The sequence below is a fragment of the Mus pahari genome, chromosome 7, assembly GCF_900095145.1.
Source record: "Mus pahari chromosome 7, PAHARI_EIJ_v1.1, whole genome shotgun sequence".
In the NCBI taxonomy this organism is placed as follows: domain Eukaryota; kingdom Metazoa; phylum Chordata; class Mammalia; order Rodentia; family Muridae; genus Mus; species Mus pahari.
Genome location: NC_034596.1, coordinates 106,740,364 through 106,766,649, shown reverse-complemented (window position 1 = coordinate 106,766,649; position 26,286 = coordinate 106,740,364). Strand labels below are relative to the sequence as shown.

The following is a 26,286-nucleotide window of genomic DNA, read 5'->3' as shown; positions in this document are numbered from 1 at the left end:
TCTCCCACAAGGGCAGGTCATGGCCAATGTGTGCAGCCCAGGGCTTGCACTCTCCTACGCTCTTCTTGCCTGTTTGGTTCTGCAAAGCCTTGCTGCTTTGTCCTACTGTGGTGATCTGCTCGGCAGCAGTACTGCGAAGTCTGGAGTAGCTGCCCTCTCATGCAGTAGAGGGCAGCTGTCAGCTCCCGTGTCCCCTCATGCGGATCACCGTCCCGCTTTGCCTGTTGCCTCCCACCTGAAAGCTCTTGTTTTGTGCATTTTTTTCCCCAGTTGAAGGTGAGAACATGATTTACCGTCACCCCATGGCTCCTTGGTATGGCTGGATCTGGAATGTTCCCTCACAGACTCAGCATTTAGCTCCTTGGACCCCAGAAGGTAAGAATGTGGAAGCTCAGGAGGTGGGGCCTGGTAGCAGGGGTCTTTGGAGGTGATAGCTTAGCCCAGTTCTAGTCTACTCTTGGCTTTCTGATCTGTAATGAAGTGAGGAACTGGGGCTGGAGGGGCGGGTGGCTCAATGGTTAGGAGCATTGGCTGCTCTTGCAGAGGACCAGATCTGGCTTCCAGAGCCCACACGTTGGATAACAAACATCTGTAATTCCAAATGACACAATGGCCTCTTCTACTCTGCACTGACACTAGGAATACACGGAGTGCATATGAAAATGCAGGCAAGCCACTAATACACACTAACCTAAACAAAAGCAGCTGCCTGCTTGCTGCCTCCTTGCTTTGGGTGCCACCTGGTGGCAGCATCTGCATTCAATGGGTTTGCTTTGTTTTTTAAAGACCATCCCAGCCCTGGCTGGGAGCAGACATAGAGATCCCTGCCTCCCAAGTTCTTTGGACAAAGGCATATGCCGCTGCACCCACTGCCTTTAGTGTCTTGAGCCCACAGAGACTCCTTGTGTCAGGAGATGGCCACCCAACACCATCCCCAGAGAAGAGAGCCAAGGCGGCAGTCACTGGTGTGCTGCCACGTGGAGGAATGATTTATTAGAACAAATTCCATGACAAATCATATAAAATAACCATTTCCTGAAAGACATCCACAAGACCGCCTGAGAACAATGTACAGAGGTNCCTTCAGAAGCCAGGCAGGTAAGTACCAATGCCGGGTTGAAGGTTAAAGTGACAGAGGGACTAAATGTGGAGAGGAACACCAATTTGTGCATTAAAAAAAAAAAAATTACACAGTGATGACCAGGGGTGGGAGGCATGGACTCTGCAGGACAGCCGTTTACTTACAGGGAGCAGGCTGTGGGCAATGTGTGGGACATGCAGGGGGAGCAGCCAACAGGCTGAGCTGGCACCTCCTCCAGACAAAGAGCAGGCTCTACACACACACACACACACACACACACACACACACACACACACGTAAACATCAGGTGGGCTGGGCAGAGGCACACAGGACCCGTGCATGACTCTATCAGCTAAGTGTAAACAGGGAGACCCATGCTACCCCTGAGGGCTCGGGCCCCCCGCCGCATCTACCTCTCCCCAGCAGACAGGTCCTGTTCAGGGCAACGCCCACACACACATCAGGCAGGTCCCAGAGCACACCCATGCCAGCCTGGTCAATAAGGGACTGTCCCCATCCCACTCCAGCCAACGGGCTCTTTGGCTTAGTGCCTCCAGAAGCATCAGCAAGGGGCAGCAGCGGGGCAGCCACCCTGCTCACCTGGCAGGCCCCAGCCGCACAAATCCTGAGAAAGCGTAACCAGTAGTGGGCCTGTCCCTGCCAGGCCTCCATAATGGATCAAGCCGCAGGAGCCTGCTGCAGTTACCACTTCCTGCCCACACCATCTGCGACAGCAGGGGCAGGTACATGGTTTAGATCACAAAGCCAGGAGCTTCCAAATCTCTTTCTGCCACTCTGGTAAAGCACTCGCCACAACCAATGGGGTTGCTGGCCCACCCAGCTACACCCAGTCCCACTGTAAGGAAACCCAGGGTCCCTAGCTGGGATGAATCCACTCGGGAGAGCATGCTGGGACGGTACCTGAACTCACTGGGTTTGGCAGTTATGTTGGCACCAAGGGCTTAGAACCACTCATCTGCCCAGGTTGATGGACTCTGCAGCAGTTCTGGCCGTGGACTCAGGAGGAGCCACAAAGCAAGTGGTCTCCTTCCTGGGAAATTTGGGGACGTGCCAAACCCATCCAGCTCCTGTGTTTGGCACTGACTGGCCCCAGGGTCCAGCTCCTTTCTCTGTCTGGCCTCACGCCAGCACACAGGGATGAGACAGGGCCTCCCAGGCTGGGGCTGGACCTAAGCCGGGCCTGCGAGTTCCTGCAAGGGAGCAAAGTACTGTTTCCTTTAAAGCTACCGACAAAAACGATGGTGATTGACAGGAGGTGAATATGGGGCCTCACCGGCTGGCCCTTGGCAGTGGACACCCCAGGGGCTAGGTTAGGAGGCCTGTGGAGGTGGGGGTGCCATGGGCTGGCTGAGGAGGGTCTGGGAATGGGAGGCATCCATCCATGGGTTATGGCACATACAGGGTTTTCACAGAGAACCTCCTGCAGCCAGGCAGGTGGGCCGTGGGATGGATGCACGGGACGCACGCGCAGAAGAAGCTGGCCTCGCCCGCCTCACAGCTTAGATCAGAAACCTCTCAGCATCAGGAAGGAAGGCAGGCTCCGGGAGGCCGGGGGGCCCACAGTTGGCCCGCTGTGGGAAGCTCCTGAGAGGCAGGGCCGGCAGCAAGGTATCCACCGAGGCAGGTGAAGTTGAGCTCTGAGCTGCTGGCCGGGCTTTCCCAAGTCCTGGCTGACCTGAGGGAGCCCGGTTTCCCATCAGTAGGTCGAGGTTCATGCTGGGGTCCACAATGGCATTGATGACTGGAGGAAGAGACCAAAGAGTCCACAGTTGAGAATCTGTCTGTCCAGTTGAGAATCTGTCTGTCCAGTTGAGAATCTGGCTGCGAGCCTTGAGATTGTGCCTGCCCTAGGTCTGGGCCACACCTACCTTCTAACTGTTTCTGTACGCGTCGAAGTTCCTTCAGGATGGAGCTGATTTCCTGGGAAGGACAGAGAGGAGGAAGGCTCGAGGGCGAGAGTAGGGACATACAGGGCCCCCAGGTCCTCCTGGTGGACTTGGATTGAGGATGTGGTTCAGAGCGGCTCAGCAAAGCCCACTGGCTGGGAGCCAGGCCCAAGGATGAGAGCCAGGTCTGAGGATGGGGGTCTCTGTCTCTCACCTTGTTGGATGTCTTCAGGATGGGTACTTCATTCTCAGAGTTGATCCTGGCCTCTAAGTCCTCCCAGGCCCGGCCTGTATTCTGGAAGAGGATCCTGGGAGGGGAGCAGGGACAAGGACAGTGACAGAGAACACAGAACAGCTGCTTCCCTGATATTCTCTGGCCACAGTAGAGCTGATGCCATCTCTTGGTAAGAGTCAAAAGGGAAACCCAGAGCAGGAGTGTGGCTAGCTACCTCATGCTCAGGTGGGAACAGCTCAGATAGGGGAGCAGAGATGGAGAGGGCCAGAGAGAGGAAGCAATGGGGCCCTGACCCCAGGGAGCAGTGTAGGTACAGAGCCTGGCTACCCACATGTGACCTATCAGGCTGCATACTACTGCTGGACGCAGCACACATGACCTGTTGGCACTCAGGGACTACCCACTTACTTCATCTTCTCAGCAAGATGTTCCGTGTTTTCACGAATGGCATGTGACAGCTGGGACACCGGGTTTAACATCAGATTATCAAAGATCACCTGGAAGTACCTGGGCATTAGTATGGCCGGGGCCCTCCCCTCTCCACCCAGCTAGCTGGCCTCCATCTCACGATCCAGACACTGTCTAAGACACGCCCCAACCCGCAGAAATGCAATATAGGAGGGGCACCATGCCTCCTCACGGTTCCGAGGCCTCGTCTTGTTGGCCAGAGCATCCTCTCGGCTGTCATTCATGTTCTGGTCCAAGTTGTGAGAGTTCATAGAGCCAGGTGGCACTTTCTGGAAATTCAGGCTGGCCTCTGGAATACGCTGTACCAGCTGCAGAGAACAGAGCATTGGCTTGGCTGATGCAAGGGAACCACTAGGGGGTGCAGTGAGCCCCTGCACTGCTTCAGACAGAGAAGAAATAAGACAGGATAAGACAGGCCTGGGCCTGTCTTCTGCTCAGGATCCTTCCCAACGCCCACTCCCTTGGAAGGACAAGTTTCCACAGCACAAGCGCTCGGGACTCTGTAAGGATTCTTATTACAGCCCTCACACCAAGAAGCACACGGTGGGATTTGACCCTGGCAGATGAGCACATGCACATGAGAGGCCTGAACTCACCTCTTCCCGGGCTGAGATGGTTGAGGCAGGGGTGTTGGGCACATTCCCGAGAGATGGGCTGCGAGTGGGGCCTGGGGAGCCCAGTGAGTCCCCATCTCCAGCCACATCATGGATCTCCCTGGCCAGGATGGCCACATCCTTCACCAGTGTCTGGCTTAGCCTGCAGCCAACAGGAAAAAACAAGTTCTGCTAGCGATCCTCTTGGGAGAGCCCCAACACACAGAGGAGGGTGGTGAGGACCCACAAGCATTCTGTGCAGAGTCAGGTCCAACTCTACTGCCTGAGGCTGTGCTGGGTAAAGGCCCGGCCTGAGGTACATAGCCTGCCCAAGCTGGGCCTGGAGTGTGTGGGGAAGGGTCTGACAGAAGAGTAGCTAGACACTAGCCATCAGGCCCTCCCAGAATGGATATCACTCAGCCACAGAATGCATGGGTACCACCTTGGCGAGCAGGGAAACAGAGGCAGGGGAGGAGCGAGTAGGGACTCCTGAGTCCAAAGGTCAGAGTTGTAGAGGGACCTTGTGGCTCTTCCAATATGGCTGAGAGCTAAGTTCTGATCACACCACAGGGGAGCACACATCTGACAAGGGTCCTGGGCTTGTCCCAGCGAGGAACCCAGGCAGCCAGGAGACAGAAGACAAAGTAGGCAGCAGCAATTCCCTGAGCTGCTGCTTTGAGGGACACCAGTCTAACTAGATTCCTCGACACATGGCCAGCCCCATCTTTAGAGAGGTCCCTGAAGGGCCCACATCCTATCTCTTGCCTTAACTCTCATCTTCTTCAGGCTCATCACCACCATGATCCACACACTTGAACCCTCGGCTCCAGACTTGGGGTATCCTATGATTCTCTTCTGGGGTCTACCTAGGACCTGCATCCTAGGCCTTTGCCATACCTGCCTCTCTCCAAAAGCTTCCTCATGGCTCCCCAGCTGGGTGACCCAGGCTTCTCACCTACTGGTCTCATGGCTCTGACATCAAGAGAGCACAGAAGCAGGTCCCCCTGACTCTAGGTGACACCTAACCTCTAAATGTTCCCACGTCTACCCAGGCTGCTTCTCTTGGAGCCTCTTTCTACAGGGAAACACATTGCAGCAGTCTCCTGGGCCCACTAGGCAGGCATGCCAGAAACCCACACGGGCCACGCCTTTTCCTGTTCCTTCTTATACTGAGACCTGAGGAGCCCTTATCCTTTTGGGTCGCACCCAAGGGCCATACATCCTCCTGTACCACACGCCTGCCTCTTAGGAGGACCCTCTTTTTCAACCCATCTCTCTTACCCTGTCCTCTACATGACCTCCTTCTACCACGGCCTCAGCTTCTGCCTGTGCAGTTACAGTAACTGTACCCCCATCCACACATGGGCCACTCTCCTGAGGACCATCTGTTTCTGGTCACCTTCTCAGTGTCTCAAGAGCTCTCAAGAACAGCACCCTCAACAAAATTCCTGATGTCCACCTCATTCCTAGGGGACATCTCTACAAGCCTTTCAGTGCCTGGGCATCAGGATGCTGGCCATAGCTCAGCTAGATCCATCTCCACACATCCTTTCCCAGAACACATCCCAGAGAATGGCCATGTGAGGAAGTTTATTTAGAATAAACTGTGGTCACACTAGCTCCCTGAACCCAAAGTTCCCCGCCTCCTAGACAGACACCCACCCACCCACCCAAATACCTATCAACTGAGCCATCACCTAGTGACTAATCCACCCACCCACACACCCACCACTCATTTATTCATTTATCCACCTTCTTTGTTGTTGCTGTTATTGATTTTGAGACAGAGTTTCTCTGTGAAGCCCTGGCTGTTCTAGAACCAACTCACTCTGTAGACAAGGCTGGCCTCGAACTCACAGATCTGCCTGCCTCTCCCTCCCAAGTGCTGGGATTAAAAGCACGGCACCCCTGGTCTCATCCATCCACCCACCCACTCACATAGCCACCACCCACCAAATAATCTCTAAACCTACTCAGGGTCAGGAGCCCAGCCCAGCCCCTGCCCTCAGACTGCTCTCAGCCAAGGGGAGGGACCTCTGGCCTGGCCCTGACCGGTCACTCACCTAGCAATCTCTGCGATCTCTGCTGTCTGCACGATGAAGCCGTAGGGGTCAGGCTCTTCCTCATCATCGTCTGTGTCTCGGGGGCCCTGGGAGCGAGCCCGGGTAGAGCTGTTGCCCCTCGGGGTCTGTGTGGCTGTTGAGGCATGGGAGCGTGTGTGTTTAGGGGAGCTGTGGTGGGACCCATACTCCTCCTCGGAGGTGGACGTGTAATCCGAACCCTGCTGCCGACGCCGCGTGTCTTGAGTGAGTGGTTTGGATGCAGAAGCAAGAACAGAACAGAGAACACTCAGTGCCTTGGGAGCCTCGGGGTTCCTCAGGATGAGGGCCCTGTGCTGCAGGACAGGTGCATCACAGCTGTCCTCAGAAGCCCTTAGCAGAAGCACCTCCAGCCCAAAGGACATGCAGGGCCAGGGACCGGGCACCCCTGGGGTCAGTGCAGCACCCAGGGGGCAGAGTGGTAACCGGCTGTGCCCGATGAGATGAGCGCATCTCCCTGGGCACCAGGAAAGGATGCTGGGCAGATAGGGGTAAGCCACACACAGGGACCAGCTATGGCACCACAAAGCTGGCTCACACAGGTGAGTGAGGTCAGACCACTGCCAGCCCAAGCCATGTTCTCACAGCCTTCATCAGACCTACATCCTTAGGTATGGCTGCCTGGGTAAGAGCTTAGATTCCTTGCTCAGTGCTGTTTGAGTCCCAACCAGCATTGATAGCAAATGCACTTTGGATGAGGGCTGGGTGGGGCCTGCATGCTAAGCAGTGCTGGCAGATGAGGGACAAGCAATTTCTGCCAAGCAGACATCCCCACCCAGTGGTCCCAGCAGGCAGGAGGTCTATGTGAAGATGCTGGGAGGTAAGGAGGTAAGTGGGGTCAGCTGGGGACAGCAAGGCCAAGGGGTGGGGCTGCGGCACCTTGGCTCAAACCAATCTACTCAATCCTCGGGCACAGCACAGCTCCCTTGATGTGGTGGGACAGAGGCTAGATGGACAGGTCACCATCCACTCCAGAAATGGGGCCAGCTCTGCCAGCTCAAATAGTGTGTCTCTTCTTTCGTTCACACGTTAACTCACGGGATGGGCAGAGGTCTGTTCATGTGGACTGACACAGCCCTCTCAGGCCAGGGTTCTGTGGCCATTCAAGGGTATCATAGGGGCTCTCATTAGATAGACACCCTTCACTGGGGCTTCAGCACAGAGGACAGGGACCAGAGAACTTTGGGACAGCCCGTTTTGGGTCCTCAGCTAGGCAGGTTGGGCCCCTAGCCTGGGGACACCAAGAATGACAGAGCCAACCTTAAGGCCCAGGCACTGAGGCCTCTGCAGTGACGGGAGGCACCCTGGAGGGTCTTCTGCCACACAGGTGCCATGGGCACACCTGGCCAGTGCTCATGTAAATGCGGCTCTATGACACATCTACCCAGGGGCTCAGCTGCTGCTGGCCACCCTGCCTACCCACCAGCCCACCAGCCCACACTCACTGGAAGAATATCTGGCACTGCCCGGGCGAGCCCTGCTGAAGGGCTGGCGGGGGCCCGTGTTGGCAGCAGTAGCAGCGGCCTTCTTGGCAGCGGCACGGGCTTCGGCTATCGTGGGCTTACGGCTGGTGCTGTAGAGCTCAGCACTGCGACCGGAGAAGCCAGTACGGGCAGGGGTGGTCTCAGAATCACTGGGCCCTGTGAAGGAGCCTGCCCGCTTCCGGGGCATGGCCAGGATGTCCAAGCGTGTCAGTTTCTTGGTCTGCTCAGGGGTGGCTCGATTTGCTGGTTCAGGGTTGGCCGTGGTCCCTCGCTCACCATCCACAGCCTCAGTGTCTGAGGTATCCCCCAGACGGGCCCGCCTGAGTCGGGAGGCTCTGGTGGGCCTTGGGGTGGACAGGCTGTTGGAGCGGGTCAGTGCCTGCTGCACCTTCTGAGCAGTGGTGGAGCTGCGGCTTTGCTCCTCCCGCGCGGCTGGGGATGGTGGGGGAGCCACTGGTTTCCGACGAGGTCCCTGTCGACCCGCCACCGTAGCCTCAGGGGTCTCGTGGTTAGAATTGGGCAGGTGGGCAAGGCCAGAGCCTCGCTCTTCCTCGGGCCAGTCCAGGGACCCTCGAGACCCATGACCTCGCCGCATGGCTGCGCGCCTTGATGTGTCTCCAGGGCCCAAGTCTGCAGGCAGTGGGCGATGCTGTCTCTCAGACAGCCGCTCTCGGGCGCCGCCCGGGGTAGCACCCCCTGGGTCTGGTACTGCTGGTGGAGATAGCAGGCTCTCCTTCTGTGGCCCTGGAGTCTGGGGGGTTGTTGGGCTGGGACCATTTTTGCCGCTGAGCAAGCTGATGGTGCTGGCTGTGTCCACATCTGAATCCCCAGACAGGGAGTCCTCTGGAGGCCTAGGGGTGCTACCCCCATCACACTCGTCTGCAGACTTGGAGCGTAGCCGAGCCTCCAGGGCTGCCAGTGCTGTCTCAGTCTCCTTCAGGATCAGGTGGGTGTCCTGAGTATGGAAGTCCAGGCGCGAGGCGCGGGCTGCAGCCAAGTCTTGTAGGAGTGGGTGGCTAGAAATGTGGGGGAGCTTGCCAGGTGCTGGAGGGCCGCTGCTGGTTGGCTCCTTAGTGAAACTCTCTTGCCGGGCAAACGTCAGAGTCTCCTTGGGTGGGGTCGGGTCAGGCTCTGGGGACCGACCACTGCGCAACTGGATCACCATCCTCCCATTGGAACTGACATAAAGGCCATCCCTTGCTGAAGGGCTGGTCTGGACTACCCGTCCTGGGCCATCTACTTCCCCAGTACCCACAAATGATTTCTTGGGGAAGGTGGTCTCCCCATTCTGATCACCAATGAAGAAAGAGGTGGGGACCAGCTCCCCAGGGGCCCGTGGTGAGCGCCGACCCCTGACCCATGCTAGATCCTCCTGCCGCTCTGTGCCTGGTTCTGGGCCTCGGCCGCCATCTGACCCACTGGCATCACTGAGACTATCAGGGTCTAGGTCTTCCTGGCCTATGAGGCAGTTTGCTGGCTCACTGCCCAGCTCTGGTGGCCCTGGGCCATTCCGCCTGGCAGCTTCAAGGCCTGCAGGGCTGTCAGCTCTATCACTGGGCAACTGAGGGAGCAGACGCCGCGTTCGCACAGGCAGGGGTCCCTCAGGCTCTGCGGTTCTGCGCCCAGGACCGTCCTCTGCAAATCACAAGGCCAACACAGTTAGAATGGTTGCAGGTTCTACATGCACACAGAACCCCAACCCTGTCCCAGGCCCAGGCTGAGACAAACTATGTCTATGGTGAAGACCTGGGGCCACCTCGGTATGGCCCCCAACCCTTACAGCAACTCTGGGTTTACATACCTGCCAAACCAGCATCTGCATAGCTGTCAGCCAGGCTAGCCCATCGGGAAACCCACTTCTGACCCCCAGGGGAACCTGGGACCAAGAGGCTCTGCAGAGACAAGGGCAAGAAAATACATCCCCAGCCTGGGAGGCACAAGCTCAGAACAGAAGCCAGGGGCCAGAGGAGAACCACTCATGCTACAGCTCCCAGAGACAACACCCTCTACAAAAGCAGACAGGAGGGCCCTGTGGCCTTCCCTAGCCCCGTGGGACCCCAATGTCACCACCAACTGGTCAGCTCCATCAGCGTATCAGGGCTCAGTCCCTTTTCTACCCTGACTCTTCCCAGGGTGGCTGACCAGCGTCATACCTGCTGCTCCATCTGGGGAGCCATGCCTGGTGTTCGGGAAGCAAACTCTTGCAGCAAAGCCATCCGCTGGGCCATGCCCCCATCACTGGACTCATCTTTGTCACCTCTGATGACAGGGCGGAAGGTAGCAGAGGACACCCTGGAGAGTTCAGGGGATTCAAACACCCCAAAAACCTGCCAAAAAGGAGAGAATGCCAAGGGTCAGAGGTGCCCGGATCTCCACCCCCACACAGATGTGAGCCCAATTATTCAGCTGGGCACGGTGCATAGGAAATAGGCTCCATTCTGACAAGGTAGGAGACAGAGCCCAGGGGCCTCCCTCCTCCAAGTCCTTGTGCCCAGCTGGGCCAGACACATGACTTGACAGCAACAGGCCAACATCTGGTTCCCCAACAGGACCCTGGAGTCCCTTCCCACCCCACAGCCCACTGGAGGGTACCACCTGACCAGACACCTTACCTGGTCGATCATCCTCCGAGCCTCCTCCACTTCTCGGTCTTGAGCCTCTGTCTCAATGGTGTATGTGCCTGCGTCACTAAGACTGTCATCCTCCTCCTGTTTACGTGCCTTGGTCAGCTGAGGGTCAGTGGGAGGCGGTGGGGTAGTTGAGGGGGTCACAGGGCTGGCTCCTCGGGGTGTCAACGGGGCGGGCAGCACCGGAGGCGTCTTCTCGGGGGCAGGTCTGGTGGCTGGGGAACTGTCCCGCACGCACTGGGCCATGAAGTCCTGGGCCAGGCGAGAGCGGCGCCCAACACTGCCGAAGGGGCGGGTGGAGGCCCGGGGGATGGGAGAAGTGTTGCCCAGCCGCTCCTCAGTCTTCTCTCGCTTGAGCGAGCTGGCCCTCTGTGGTCCTGAGCTGCTGCCAGTGGCACGGACTGAGACACCAGGACGGTCTCTGTCTGCAGTCCCAGGACCCCGGCGCTTGTCAGCCTTGGGGTCTACAGGTGGGGCGTGTGTAAAGGACTGTGAGCGTTTCTTGCGGGGTGTGTCCTCATCGAAGAACTCAATGACAAAGGCTTGCTGGTTATGCAGCAGCTCTTGAGGGTCTCTTTTGATTTGCCTCTGCAGCCGCACCTGCTCCCCACTGGCCTCCGCTGGGGCTCCAGACACCGAAGCAGTCTTGGCCAAGGGGTCCTCCGAGTCACTCTGTGTGCCATCCTCATGCTTGTGGCCTGAGAGAACCCTTACTCATCAGCATACAGCAAGCAGTCTTGGGGAGCCTCACTACCCCATGCCCACCGGGAATGGATCCAGGCTGACACCCAGGCGGAAGGAAGTCCCGCAGCACTAGGAGCCCAGTATAGGTGGCTCAGTGACTATTATTAGACACTAGACACTGCCCCTCATCTAGCTCCCCACACCCAGACCAAGCAGGCAATTCCCGGCTGATTCACTGGGAGTGAAAACCAGCCAAACCACCTGCCTGACACCTCACTGACAGGGAGTGTGGGGACAGACAGACCACCTGCCCGACACCTCACTGACAGGCGAGTGTGGGGACAGACAGACCACCTGCCAGCTTAAGAACATGCCCGGGCCGGTTGGCCGGTCAGCACTTACCCTTCAGAGTCCGAGTGTGCATAGGAAGGTCGCTTTTGGTGCTGTGGCGGTCATCCCCGGGGCCATCCCGGCGCAGCAGGCTTGGGTCGTTCTGTACCAGCCAGTCGGCCACCTTGGTTTCAGCTGAGACCGTCTCCGCAGGGGTGGTCTCCTTGCTGGGGGGCCGCCTCTGGCGCAGGGAGAACTTGGTGATATGGTCTTTGATCTTCACCTTGCCTGGACTGCAGTCATCGAACTCAATGGTGAAGGAGGCGTGGCTCTGCACCACAGGGGCCGTCCCACCACCACCTGCCTCCTGGTCTTTTGTGGGCACTTCCTGGGTCGGCACCTCGGGGAGCCTCAGTGGCTGCGGGGCTTCCTTTGTGGGGATCTCAAAGTAGCTGGGCTCACGTCTGAACGAGTAGTCTGGTGGCTCAGCAGGAGCACGGCAGCTGTCCAGCTCACCGTTTTGCTGTGCCAGGTCCTTGGGACGCTCTGTGGGGAGGGGTTCTCAGGCCAAGCCTTTTAAAAGCCACCCTGCTACCCTCTGACCCAGCCCTAGCAGGGGCACTGGGACTCACCTGGGTAGGGCTCCTCCTGGTGTCGGTCTTCAGCTGGTGTCCCACTGTCATCCTCACCCCACCAGGAGGGCTGCCCATACAGGGGTGTGCGGTAAGCGACTGCCTCTGCAGGGGAGTTCAGGACTTAGGTTGCTATGGCCTCCACTGTGAAGGTCTGGAACAGGGCCAGTCTGTGGGCCGGGCCCTGGCCTTCCCTCCCAGCTGGGACCTGCAGCTATTCAAGTTTTGGCCAGTTGTTGAACACTCTGGGCCTGTTTCCACATCTGTGGGTGAAGATGACCACTCGCCCTGCCTGGGCCTCTCGCAGTGGTGATGTAGGAAGGCTCCTGAGAGACGCAGTCCTGGGACGGCGTTCTCTGCCTTACAGTATACAAGGCAACAAGAGCCCATACACAAGGTTTGGCCTCTTCTAAGGTTCTACAAATGGCTCTGTCACAATGGGTAGCCCTGGGGTGAGGGCCACCACCATCTGAGTGGCCAATGTGACAGTTAGGTACATTTGTTTTAATGTTAGGATCTTCTATGTCTAGAAGTTGACATTCTATCTCCCATGAATCTAGATTTTCAGATCTGATTTGGGCAAGGGCAGAGTCCAGTGCCCCAGGGCAGGGCATCGGCAATGAGGTACAAACAGCCTTGTCTCCCATAAGCCCTTTCATTTCTGCTGGGTCCAATGGCCATCAGAATCTTACTTACTGACCCAGGTACTCACACCAGCAGGCAGCAAGAAGGTCTGAAGGTTAGATTACCTATCAGTCAGCAAGTGTCCCTGTAGAATGGAGGCTATACCTTAGTGTTTTGCGTATGTCTCCTTGTCCCCCAGGGACTCCACTCTTTACAAAATTACCATATGTTCCTTATACAAATGATGGGTTTCATTCCCCTGCAGCACGCCATACCCACTAATCTTTTTTTTTTTTTTTGGTTTTTTGAGACAGGGTTTCTCTGGCTGTCCTGGAACTCTCTTTGTAGACCAGGCTGGCCTCGAACACAGAAATCCGCCTGCCTCTGCCTCCCAAGTGCTGGGATTAAAGGCGTGCACCACCACGCCCAGCTACGCACTAATCTTATTCCACCATCTACACCCTTCTCCTGTTGGCCCCGACGGCCCGGTCCAAGGTCCTCTTTTCTTCACCTCATGCTGCCCTGTGGCGGTGCTCTCTAAGCCTGAGTGAGGCCCTCTAATGCGCCGTGCCCTGAGGACTTGCCCAGCTGGCTGCGCCTGCTGTAACCTCAGGGACAGCTCCAGGCCACTGCCACCAGCTGTGTGTACTCACAGCCTGGACACCGACAGGTGCTCGGAACAGGTCAGATGACCGTCTGGACACCTGCCCAGTCCCCGGCAGTCTCCACAAAGGTAAGCACAGGTTCAGGGTATGCCTGCATCTCAGCCCCACAGCAGCAGTACAAGATTCCACATGTTCGTACATGGGCTGACCCATAGGGCACAGTAGATGTTAGCCAAGGCTGGGGCAGCGAGCTGTCCTTGCTGATGCAGGAAGGACATCTAACTTGGTTTCCTGGAAGCACCTTCTTCCACCTACAACTCGCCCAGTCCAGCACTGCACCCCTCCTGGTGGGGTGAGGACCCAGCAGGACTCACATCTCCTGTCACGGTGCTATGCTATCTCTATGCCCACCACCCACCTCTGCAGTAGCCTATGAAATGTATAAGTCAGGTCTTACCTTGCACTCACCTACCCACCCACCCCAGCCCCAGGGACCATACGATCTGCAGAATCGGGCACAGATGCCTGACTTCAGCCAACCAAGACCTGCCTACCTCTGACCTGCTGCAGACCACAAGGGCTGGCATCTAGTGGTCCATTGACTGATGGCGGCCCTGGGATCCAAAAAAGTGGGCATGCAAGGGGAGGTATGTGCAGATACCCAAGACAAGCCTAGGACTAAGCAGGCCTGCGCCCTGACTCCTGAGCTGTGCTGTGAACTGGGGGCACAGGCTAGGATGAGGGATCCCATGGGATACAGAAAGGAAAGGTGGCAGACACGGGGGCAGGGGCAGACAGGGACAGGGACAGGAAGGCCTTGAGTGGCTTTGCATCTGTGCCCTTCCCCTACACATCCTGGCCCCCACACACGAGGCCTACCCACTCCGTGTCTTCGGTCGCCTTTCTCTGGCCTGGGTTGTGAGGACTCGCAGTAGGGTGTGTGGTCCGGCAGGGCATCACTCCTCTTGGGCGCAGAGACCTTGACGCTCACCTGCAGCTGGCTGGTGTACTTCTCATGCTGCGGGCAAGCATGCAAGGTAAGGGGTGCTGTACCTGCCTCGAAAACCCTTCCAGCCAGCCCCGCCTCTCCTCCATAAACAAATCTGACACTAGTCCGTCTGGGGAGGCAGCCGAGGGCCTAGGCCCCGAGGAGGGGAGGAAGCAGGCAAGTGTCACAAGAACAGAGCCGTCATCCTCCAGACCCCACCTGAAACGGGCCCTGGGGAGGGTAATGTACTCTATAATGTACTCTGCTCCCAGGGGATCTTGGCCTCCTATTAGGTGGCCCACCATATCCATTGCTTCCCAGATTTTGGGCTTTCTTCTGTATCCTATGCACTACCTAACTTGAAAGGTCCAAGGTTATAATTGTAGGCCTCAGAAGCTCCAACTGTTCCAGTAGGGCCAACCACTCACTCAGCCCAGGCCTCCCCAGCTGTCCCTACCATCTGTTGCGTATAAGTCTAAGGGTAATGACTACTTCTCACCTGCTGGACTGGGCCATCCAGCAGGACAGGCCAAGTGGCCCTGATTCATGGTACCTGCAGCTCGGGAGCCTGGGGAATGTGTCTGGGGGTAGACCAGAGCAGAAGCAGAGACTGGCAGGCTACTGGGCTCAGCCCTCCTCACACAGCCAGGGGTCGCAAAGCGTCCGTGACACTGACCTTGAGCGCTTCCTCCGGAACACGGTGCTGCACACGCTCTAACACGTACATGTTGGAATGTGGCCGTGGGTTAAGGAGAACGCAGAACAGGAGGAGCAGGAAGGACCTGTGGCTGCAGCACTGGAGTCACCAATGGTGAGTGGGTAGACTCCAAGACTCCTGGAGGTGGGAGGATCTTCTCAGGGAGGACCAATCATGCCCCAATGTACTCAAGAGCACAGAATATCCAGGCTTCAGAACTCAAGTCAAACCAGGACTCTGGGTCCCAAGTTCCTCAGTCCTTTGTGACCTCAGGCTGAGCTGAGGAAAGGCAGGCTGAGGCTAGGGGCAGATAGGCCCCTCCATCAGAGGGAGCCCAACCTCTGAGCCTGAGGGCCTCCGCTGTGACCTGATGGAGCCAAGTAGGGGCCCCCCCGAGAAGGATATCGTAGCCAAAGCGGACGACGTCGTTGAGCTTCAGGGTGACGTACTTCTGGTCTGGGATGCGCACGTCATTCACAAAGGTCTAAGGAGGAAAGGTGAGGGGGAGGAGGCTAAGCAGGGCTCCTTGCCTTCCTGTGTCCCTGGCTCACTGTCCTAGGAGCAGACCTCTTGGGTAGCAGTCCCTGCAGGGCCCAAGTTGGGAAACCTGACTGCAACTGGGGTCAGATGCCCCAGCGGTCCTCCACAGTCCAGTGGCCTACTGAAACAGGGTCCTGGGATGGACCACCTCTGATTAGTGAAGAATGAAACATGTCTAGGTAGGACAGATGCACGAAGCCGCAGAGAGCCCATCCCTGTCCTTCTATGCCATATCCGGCTCCTCACTGTTACAGCCAGGGCCTCCTCCCTTCCCTAGTCCCGATGGACCAAAGTAAAGGACACGCTCCCTTTCCCAGGTGGGGCGGGCACAGCTCGCTGCTCTCTGGGGGAACCATCTCCTAGCACTGTGCCTACCTAGCCCAATAAAGAACTGGCCTCGCTAGTTGAGGAAGGCCTCACCTTCAGCCCGTGGGGGGCTCTGGACAGGTTCCTGGAGGCATGATCATGGCTGGGGTGGAACTGAGCAAGCACCCAGTACACTCACCCCATTGAGACTGCCCAGGTCCTTCACCCAGTGCTCGTCACGGTCCTGGTCGTAGTTGATGACGGCGTGCTGCTTGTCCACACTACGGGACTGGAGGGAAAAAAGTGACCCTCAGGTGCCCAATCCCATGATGCAATGCATACTATAACCCTTGGGACTCAAAGCTCCTGAGTCCCCTGTCCTGTGACAGTGCGCAGTCAAAGCCACCCAGCTGTTACAGTGAGCCACGGGGCTGTGCAAGCCACCAGGGCCACACTATGGCACCACCTTCCACAAGCACCCGCCCCAGCATCGTTTCCAGAGCACTGGTCAGGGTGGGATGGCATGCGAACCCTGTAGTCACCTGAGACAGGCTGTCCCCTCCCGAGGGCCCTGGCCCAGCCCATGGGAGCACACAAACCTGAGTGAAAGCCACATACAGCCAGCCGATAGCACAGACTTACAACCAGCCTCCCTGTCCAGCTCCCACTGCCCCACCCCTGCAGGGCTTGGCATGTGCTTGCTCATGCTTGAGCGCAGACACTCATTTCAACACACATGTGGTTCTTCACTCCAAGTCGTTCTCACCTTTCCTGGCCACCAACCTGCCCGGGGCCCCTCCCAAGGACAGTCACGAAGCTCTGCACATGGCTGAGCCCCCAGAGTCTATGCCCAAGACAGAGGTGGGAACAGGGTTGTGCTGCTACTAGCGTGGGGCCATGTCATGGGTCTGTAAGGCGGTGCAGGCGCCTGCACCACTGCCCACTGCCTGTCTCTCCCCATAGCACACTGCAGGCAGCAGTGGTGTCTGCCTGGCCCCTCTCCCTGCCCCGAGCTCAGCCTAAGAGAGGACGACAGCATCAACCAACTCAGGGAAGCCACTGAGCTGGGATGAGCCAGGCGGTGCCTTCCAACCAGGGAGGCTCACCTCCGGGCACACTGCTGACAGCCTTTGCTGCAAGACCTGCAGCCGGTCACGTGGGGGCTCTCAAGCTGCCCACCACTACAGCCCGTCCAGCCTCTCTTCCCTTCAGGTACCATCATCATGCCCTTTCCCCAGCAACAGCTGATCCATTTTGGGGCGCACCCTCCAGGTCCAGGCATGTAGTCGAGACAGGGAAGATGACCGTGAGCTCCGGCCCAGGCCCACCTCTACTTCGAGCTCCCAGCTTGGCAGAGGAGACTCTATTTCTAGCCTATGTAGAGGAGGTATTATGGAAGATCCTAAAGACGGGGCCGCGGCAGGGTGGGTTCCAGGTGGGCCTTGGCCGAGCCTCTGTGTCCCATAGCCACTGCCGCCAGGGAATAAGCACCCAGCAGCCTCATGGTGATGGGCTGTAGTGAAGGTGGGTTCTGTCCGGGTCAGAAGCGGCCACACCTCATCCTGTCAGGGCCCTCAGTTCTTTCTGGAAGTGAGTGAGATATAAGGATTATGTAATGGGAAGGGAGGTGTCCAGGGGTGGCAGTGTCTGGGGGTGGCTATCCTTCAGCTGCCTCTTCCAGTGTAGCCCACATTTCACTAGGGATAGACATTAAGATCCAGCCTGCTCAATGTCTCCCTGTCTGTTTCCCCGGTTCCCAGTCTAGTTCACCTGGTCCCAAAGCCACAGGTCTCTGACATGGTGTGTCTTTGACCTTGAGATGGCCAGCTCCATCCCCAAGGCCCATCCTGGGCTGGTCCAAATTTCTTCCCTATAGCTGTACCTATAGATACCTCCTTCCTCTGGCCTCAGGGGCACAGGAAAGGGCCGGTCCAGATATCATTTCACTTGTTCACCAAATCCTAGCCCATACCTATCCCTGTGCACGAGCCAGAACATTTCAGACCCTACCAGACTTAAGGGATCATGGGGCAAGAAAGACCATCTGCTTCAGGGAAGCTCAGACTCAGGGCCAGAGGCCAGAAGGATCAGGACAGCCCTGGGCTCTGCCTGTCTGAGGTGGGTGAGACAGTGGCAGTGTGGACTAACTCCTGAAGCACTTCAGGCTGACCCTTCCAGGCGGGAGAGCTTCTTGCCTGAAGCTTCATACACCCTGCACTTGAAGGCCACCTCGCCCACTCACCCTGGACACCTTAGGCACTTCAGCCATTCCTACCCTCCAGGATCCTTCCAGGAATGCCTATCCAGCATGCCCCTGGCCATTCCTAGGGGTATACACTCTGCTATTTCTATATTCAGCAGGTTTCAGTCTACATTCAAAACATGCTCTCTCCCACCTCAGCCTGGCAGTCTTGCTGTCATCCCAACTTTGCCCAGTCCCGAGTAACTGCCTAAGCCCCCTAGGCTGGCATACTCAGAGCCCCAAGGCCCTGGCAGCCTCTCTACACTTCCTTCTCTAGGTCAGGCCGGATAGGCTCTGGTCAAACCACACCCTCCCCTAGCCTAGAACCCAGCCTTCCTCTCCCCACAGGATTACTCCTACCCTGACCTATTTCCAAAACCTCTGACTTGACACAAGGTTCCCCTGATTCCTGGTGGGTTTGTAAGCCCGGTGGGAGGGGTTCCTTAGACCATCTCCTGACAAGTCCCTCAAACTACACAAGAGGAAGAATCAAGCTGCCTCCTGGCCACCCCAGGAGGAAATTTCCAGTCACCAACACCTAAAGACAAGTAATAAAGTTTACCAGCCACGCCCACATGCTCAAGAGGTAGAAGCCAGCCCAGTTAGGAGAGAAGCTCTGGGCCCAGCACTCAGGGCTAGACTCATCCAGGGACTGGAAAGGAACACCGTGAGACAGAGTGGACAAACACAGTCTCGCGAAGCAGCCTGAAGGGCATCAGACACACACTGGAGGAGTAGTTAATAACCTGTGCTTACTTAAAATGTTAAAATGGCAGGCTTCTAAAATTCACGCCTGGCACCCTGTCCTGCTATACTGACCCTGGCAGTGACCACACCCAGAGCTCTGGGCATGCCTTCCTGCCAGCTCATCACCACTGCATAACCATAGCTGAGATACAGGCACCCACAGCAGCGAGCTGAACCTGCTATGTGAACAGGGCCTCTCCTCGGCTCGTCAGCTCTGGGATGTGCTTCTGGGTTAGGGGGTCACACATGGCCAAAGAGCAGACTAGGAGGAGGCAAAAGCCAGCTCTCCATAAACTAACAGCACATGCATGCACATATATCATATATAACATATTTTAAGAAAGCACCTAGCCGGGCAGTGGTGGCGCACGCCTGTAATCCCAGCACTCGGGAGGCAGAGACAGGCGAATTTCTGAGTTCAAGGCCAGCCTGGTCTACAGAGTGAGTTCCAGGACAGTCAGGGCTACACAGAGAGACCCTGTCTCAAAAAACCAAACCAAACCGAAACAAAACAAAAAAAAAAACACCTGCAGGCACCTCATGTGTGCACACATGTATATGATATATGCATGTGCTCACATTTACATAATATATCACATCATTCATGGGTGCTGGCTCTGTGCCAAGTCTGTTCTGGGCGTACTGAACAAACCGCTGTCCCTGAACAGCACAGTCCATTGACAGCATGTGGCTATTGTTGATGGCTGTGCCCCAGAACACAAACAAAATGTCTCTGGCCCCTCTGCCTGACTTGATTCAAACCACAGCCCCACTGTAACACTGCTGAGGCTCCCGACTCCAGCAGCTGCCCTTCTGTCCTCCCATAACCAATCCTCTCTACTCTGGAGCCTCCAACTCCTTCTCGGAGATCCTTTCCGCACAACCCTGTGGACACCTCCCCTGCTCCCTGCCCATCACTGCTGAGGTGGCTGGTCACGCCTAGGCCTCCAATCCCACCCACAGTGGCATCTCCCCATATTTCTCCTCACATAGGGATTGGAGCAAGATGTATTACTGAGGCTGGCCAAGGGTGCATGCCTCCACAGAGGAGGAGCTGGGAGCCGAGATGAACGGGAGCTGGCCTCGGGTGGCGATGGTCGAGATAAAGGTACAAAGGTGGATGCAGAATCCGACCCTGAAGATCAAGGGATGGTGTAAGGTGTGGTTGGAGAGCTCTGGAGACCCCCAATACTGGGAAGGGAACTGGGGTAGCGCTGGCTCCTAGCAGAGATGTAGGTAGAGGGGACAGAAGATGATGACAAGCCTAGGCTCTTTTGAAAGGTCCCAGGGCAGTCATGGAACAGCCCAGATGCTGGGGTCAGGGTAGGTATAAATGATATGTAAATCCTCTGGCTGCAAGCAGCCAAGAACCCAGAGAGACTAGAGGGGCACCAGGACAAGCCTTGGGGCTTCTTAGTAGGAGAGGCTACACGGAGAGTGAGTGTCTAGAACTAAGCAGAAGGATAACAGACACCAAGAGGGTGAGAGGAAGGGGTGGCCTGAACGAGGGCCAGCTGGGTAGGGCGGGGCAAGGCCTACTGCAGGGGTACTAGGAGGGGGTTCCATTCTGTTCTCCTTCTATGCCTGCATGGCCTCCCAAGCCTCAGCTAAGGTAGTGTGTAAAAGAGAGACACCCCTTCCTACATTATATCCCTCGGGGACAGAGAGGACAGAAATGTAGCCACACCCAGGCCAGGGGCTACCCAGCATGGAAAAACTGCTGTGGCTCCACCACTAACAGGCCCAGAAACTAAGAACCTGACCCCAAATCTGCTCCATGTACTAAGACCCCTGAGTAGGAGACCTGGTGGAACTGCCAGGCCAGATCCAGGCAGGGGGAGCAGAGCCTGCTCTGGGTTCCCAGCACTCCAGGCTCACACCAGCTCCTACTATGGTGTGGCCTGCTCCATGGAGCCATCCTGATAGCCCTGGGGAAGATAACAAAGCCACTGCCAAGGCCATGCCTGTATGTGGACCACACCATGAGGGAACAACCCAGCTAGCTAAGGCTAAAAGGCTCAGAACACAGCCGGGAACTCGCACCTGTCCCACAGATTGTATGCTTTCAAATGACTAAGAGGCATCCAAAGCTAGTTCATTCTTCATAAAACCAATACCCATAAAGAAGTAAGCTTCCTGTGCATCTCCCAGTCTCTGCACTCTTCCCAACTCGGTAAGCAAGGCCGCATTGCACAGCAGAAACTGCATGGCCCACACAGCCCTTTACAGGACAGATTTTTTTTCTTTTTTTTTAGTTTTTTAGTTTTTTAGTTTTTTAGTTTTTTTGAGACAGGGTTTCTCTGTATAGCCCTGGCTGTTCTGAAACTCACTTTGTAGACCAGGCTGGCCTCGAACTCAGAGATCCACCCGCCTCTGCCTCCCGAGTGCTGGGATTAAAGGCCAGCGCCACCACGTACAGGACAGATTTGACTTGGCTCCCCCTACAGAGTCCTGAAGGGACAGAGGTCTGTGCAGGGAACCTAGGAGTCTCCCAGCAGGAGGAGCAGTTGGGTTTTTGTTTAGATGAAGTTCTCCAGATACCATCTGGAGAAAATCCAGGCTCAATCTAACTTGTACTATGACAAAATGCCTTAGACGTGGAATTTATAAGTGGTACTAAGGGGTGGGTACAGATGATTAAGGTGCCAAAGACAGGCAATTTCAAAGGCAGCACCTTCTGGCTGGATCCCCACTTGGCATAAGGAGTGGGCAAATTGCCCCAGACATCTTTTATAAAGACTCTGTCCTGGTGAGTTTTTGTTAACTTGGCACAAGCTAGAGTCAAAAGGGAAGAGGGGTGTCAGCTGAGAAAACGAACCCATCAGATTCCCTGCATACGAGCCTGGCACACAGTCTCGATTGCTAATTGATAGGGGATGACCCAGCCCACTGTGGGTAATCCCACCCTCGAACAGGTGGTCCTGAGTGGTAAAGAAAGTGGGCTGAGCTAGCCATGAAGGGCAAGCCAGTGAGCAGTGTTCCTCTATGGCCTCTGCATCAGCTCCTGCATCCAGGTTTCTTCCTCTCATGAGATATTAGTAAAGTAACATAACCCCCATCCCTCTCAGGTTGCCTTCAGTCATGGCTTTTATCACAACAACAGAAACATAAGATACCCTTTATTCCCACACACAAGGACCTTCATATCCCTACCTCTTTTTTTTTTTTTTAAGATTTACTTATTTATTATATGTAAGTACACTGTAATTGTCTTCAGATACTCAAGAAAGGGCATCAGATCTCATTACAGATGGTTGTGAGCCACCATGTGGTTGCTGGGATTTGAACTCAAGACCTACGGAAGAGCAGCCGGTGCTCTTAACCGCTGAGCCATCTCTCCAGCCCATATCCCTACCTCTTAATATCATCCCACAGCACGTAACCTTTGAGGAGCATAAACTCTCAGAAAGGCACAGTGCAGGTTGTGCTAGCCTCAGAAGGGTCCATCAAGGCTGGCTGTCCAGCTGCCTGGGCTCAGTTCCTGCTCAGCCTACTCCCAGGAACCTCACATACCCCAGGAGTGTGCAATGTGGCAATACAGTACACATGGGGTTAATAAGAACAAAGAAGACCCATTCAGGGGCACTAGGCTGTGGCTTTGTCCCTTAGCTGAATCAGATGAGTCCCATGTCCTTCTCAGGGTCCCATGATGGGACATGGAGCTCAGAGACTTGAAGCTAGGATTCTAAACTCTATGCTGAGGTGGAAGCCCGATTCATTTGTACCCCCAGGCCAGGATGGACCCTGTATGTCAGCACCCCAACCCTACCCTTTGTTCCCAAGCCAGAGAGACATGAGCCCTAAGAAACCCAACTCAGGCTCTGAAACCCAGGTGGCCCAGCCATATCACCCTTTCTAGCCCAGGAAAGGGACCCATCCTGTCAGGACACAGGAGAAAGTCACCGCGCTATCCACCATCTGGACACATTTGGGAGAAAGACCTCCAGGACAACCCTCAGGCAAAGCCGATGGCAATGCAGTAAGGACATAAATGAACCACCTGTCAGTGCTGTCCAAGATCCTCAGCTCCATCTGCACGGGACACCCCATCCTTCCTGGAGCCCTGGCACTTTCTTGTCAGAAGTAGGTCTGACAGGAAGGAGCAAGAGCCCAGACCGGTGCTCACCCTACTCCTGTCCACCTGTGGGTCTGGGGCCCAGGTAAAGAGGGGTCTCTTCCTGGCTTTGAGGTCCCTGAACCACCTGCCCAATGTTCCCACTCACCTGCAACATGAGCTCACATTCATCACGCCCCACGAAGATGAGTTCACGCGGGAGCCGGTGGCGGGTGCCACTGCTGCTCACCAGGAACCAAGATGTGACGCTCATCTTGGCACTGAGGAGGCCTGCCTGGTCCTGTGGGGAGAGGGTCAACGCTGGAGTTTCCCAGCCTGGACTTCGGACCCCTGGATAGGCACAAGGCCAGCACAGACCTGCTCCTTTAAAGACCCATGGCCACAGCCTCAGGATCTCCTTTGTGCTCCAGGCCCTACATCCCTTTTCTCTCTAGGTGACTCTGGCCGTGCTAACCAAGTGCAGACCCACGTCCATGTGAACTATGAGAAAGAGTGCCAGGTAGTACCCAGCATGGCCTGCGGAGGGCTCCAGGTTATACACCCTTACTAGAAGGTTGCTTCCCACAGCAAGCCACTCTGCAAATCCTGGGGCATGACAGAAGTCTCCATCCCTGGAGAGCCCAGTACAGCATAAAATCCAAGCCTTGTTCTCACACAGGAATTAGCTTCAAGGGCAAAGCGTGAACCCAAGCTTGGGCCTGGACAGTGGCTCTGTGCAGGCAAACTGTCCAAGAGGGCAGTCTGGAGCTCCTGAGTCCTGGTGACTCACAGTCTAGTTATACTGTCAAGAACAACTGGAGTGTCTGAGGCATGGCACTGGCCAGGTGGCTGCCACCTGGATTTGAACCCTCATACTTTAAAACAGTGTGTGTGTGTGTGTGCGCGCGCGCACACACACACACACACACACACACACACACACGAAAGTGAAAAGAGAAAGCAATAGAAGGGATATAACTAAGAGTCAAGTGGAAGACTTGTCACAGGTAAGAAAGGGAGCAGTGTGGGGCAGGGGAAGCAGAGGTGAAGGCAGGACCACAGCATGCAGGGATTGGAAGCTGGATGAGCAGCAGAGAATACAGAAAGACTCTGGGCCCCCATAGGGCTGGTCAGGTGGAAGCCATCTGACACAGGAACAACTCCACATGGCCCACAGGGCCCACCTTCATCTCTCTGGAAGTGTGAACACACACACACACACACACACACACACACTGGAGGTCACACTAGTCCTCTTAGGGACCAAGCCCTGTCCTGCAATGCCCAGGAGCCATGCCTAGAGACATCAACACTGAGCTGCTCACCCAGGTCTCGGGTCCCCTCGGAGTTAAGCAGCAGGCAAGAACACAGGCTCTGCACATCTGTGAAGGCCCATAGCACTCCTTCAGGAAGCAGGAGGAAGATAGAGAAAAGAAAACTGCTCTGAGGTCCCCTTTCCTTAGGGCCCAGCTTGAGAGGCAAGGGCTAAAGGGACAAGATTCCAACGCTCTTGCAGCCTCTAGGCCCTCACTGGGTATCCATAGCCCTAACTCCCAGAAAGACCCAATCCTACTGGCAAAGGTGTCAGGGCTATAGAGGGAGCCTCCCCAGGCCCCAGACCCAGGGCGTCCCTGAGCCTCCCAGCCCCACCCAGCCTGGATGTCTCCCACTCTGACATCACCTGCTGTCATCTCACTGTGGACAGCAGGCACGGGGACACCCTTAGAGGAGAGGGAGGCCAAACCCCAGAGCCTGGTCATGGGGTGACCACTGCCACCGCCAGTCCAACTTGGAAAGGCTTCGGAGCCAGGGCTTGCTGGAGGAGGTTTGGGGCTAGGCTAGCCCGGCCATCGTTGCTAGGAGGGAGAATAATAAACACCCCAAACTTGTCCCCTCAGCCGCGCCAAGCAGAAGAGCCACCACCCGAAGGTGAAAGAGGAGGTGGCGATGCAGATGCTGAGAGGCAGTGGGAGGCAGGGAGCAGCCCCGTGGCTGAAAGGAGCAGACAGAAGGAGGTCCCCTCCCGGCCGCGGACAGCCCAGAGGAGGCAGAGAAAGCAGGGAGACGGTGGCGGCTAAAGGGAAAGGAGAGAAGAGAAGGAAGACGGAGGGAGAGACCGCAGAAGGAGGGGGGACCGGGCACCCGGGAGGAGGCCGGGAGGCGGGCAGGCGCGTCAGGCCCAGAGGGGGAGGGAGCGGCGTTGTATCCTGAATCAGCGCTGGCCCTGCCCGGGCGGGGACCCGGCGCCCAGGTCTACCAGCTCGGCAGGCCGCGTAGACATGCGCGGGACCAGGCCTTGTCGCCGGTGCCAGGCGGCCCCTCCCGGGCGCGCGCAGACATGGGCAGCATCGGCAGGCACTGGCCGGGCCAGGTGTGCCAGGCCCTCGCCCAGCGCCCTCCTCAACGTCGCTTTTGTCCAGGCCCGCCCGCCCCGGTGTGGCCCGGAGGTACGCAGGTGCCCCGTTGGAGGCCCTGCCGCCGTGAGCGCAGGGCTGGCGCGGCCCCTCCTGGGTCCTACCTGTGCTCCCGCCAGGCCCGCGGCTCGCCCGCCGGGACGCTGCCCGGCCCAGCCCGGCCCTCCGCCCGCCCGGCCGAGCGCTGGGCGGGGCCGCCGCCTAGGACATGCCCGGCGCGGCCCGCACGCTGGCGGCAGCCCCGGCCGAGCCCACGGGCAGAGCGCCGGACCGCGGCCTCGCGCGGCGGGTCCCCTGACGTCTGCGGCGACACGCTCCGCCCCGGCGCGCCCCGCCCCCGCGACGCCCCGCCCCCCGGAAACCAGGTTAGGGCGGGCCAGCCTCAGCAGGTGAGCTCCCGACTCAGCAGCGCCGCCCCAGAGGTTGCGCGCGGCCCCTTCCGTTCCGTCTACCCGTCCCGGCGCACCGGATCGGGCAACCAGGAACCGGCGATCACCTTTGTCCCCGGCCCAGCCCGGGGCCGCGCGTCTCCCCCACCCTGTACACCCAGACCCCCTTCTCTCTGGCGCTGGCTCTCCCAGGGTAGCGAGACAGGGCGTACCGCTGCCCAGCGTCCCGTCCCAGAGCCGAATAGTTAACACTTAACCACATTCCAGAAGCCCCGGCTCCAGCCGCTCTCCCAACCCCAACCTTTGGCCTTTCAGTCCAGTGGAGGGGTGCAGGGCGAAGGAAGTAGGATGGATCCCAGAGGCCTGTGCGTCCAGCTGGGTCTCTTCCTCCTGCGCCCTCAACGTTGCAGGACAGGCCACGGACTCGGGACAGGATGGTGGGCACAGACACCAACCTACCTGGATGTCACAGTGGGCTGGACGGGGAGGGGCGGGGAACTCCGAAGGCGCTCCCAGTTCCTGAGGTAAGTTCTCACTGGC

The 26,286-nt window shown here is 57.2% G+C and overlaps 1 protein-coding gene across 4 annotated transcripts; it reads right to left on the bottom strand.

The window, feature by feature from the left end:
* Nucleotides 1-962: 962 nt before the first annotated feature.
* Nucleotides 963-26,286, bottom strand: Cep170b (centrosomal protein 170B). 4 transcript variants are annotated; one of them, XM_029540753.1, is made up of 20 exons: nucleotides 25,462-25,646; nucleotides 24,269-24,346; nucleotides 23,113-23,244; nucleotides 16,100-16,189; nucleotides 15,460-15,538; nucleotides 15,034-15,092; nucleotides 14,249-14,387; nucleotides 12,141-12,245; nucleotides 11,581-12,054; nucleotides 10,480-11,192; nucleotides 10,021-10,194; nucleotides 9,669-9,759; nucleotides 7,829-9,502; nucleotides 6,348-6,585; nucleotides 4,288-4,447; nucleotides 3,856-3,999; nucleotides 3,632-3,720; nucleotides 3,203-3,296; nucleotides 2,971-3,022; nucleotides 963-2,843 (listed from the first exon to the last, which is right to left on the bottom strand). In XM_029540753.1, exons 2-20 carry the CDS (start codon nucleotides 24,323-24,325, stop codon nucleotides 2,602-2,604), a joined length of 4,806 nt encoding a protein of 1,601 aa, XP_029396613.1. In that variant the 5' UTR covers nucleotides 24,326-24,346; nucleotides 25,462-25,646; the 3' UTR covers nucleotides 963-2,601. The 4 variants fall into 4 exon arrangements, with proteins under 4 accessions (XP_029396613.1, XP_029396612.1, XP_029396611.1 ...); XM_029540752.1 differs by having other exon boundaries at nucleotides 6,348-6,480; nucleotides 25,462-25,517; XM_029540751.1 differs by lacking the exons at nucleotides 24,269-24,346; nucleotides 25,462-25,646 and adding an exon at nucleotides 26,206-26,286.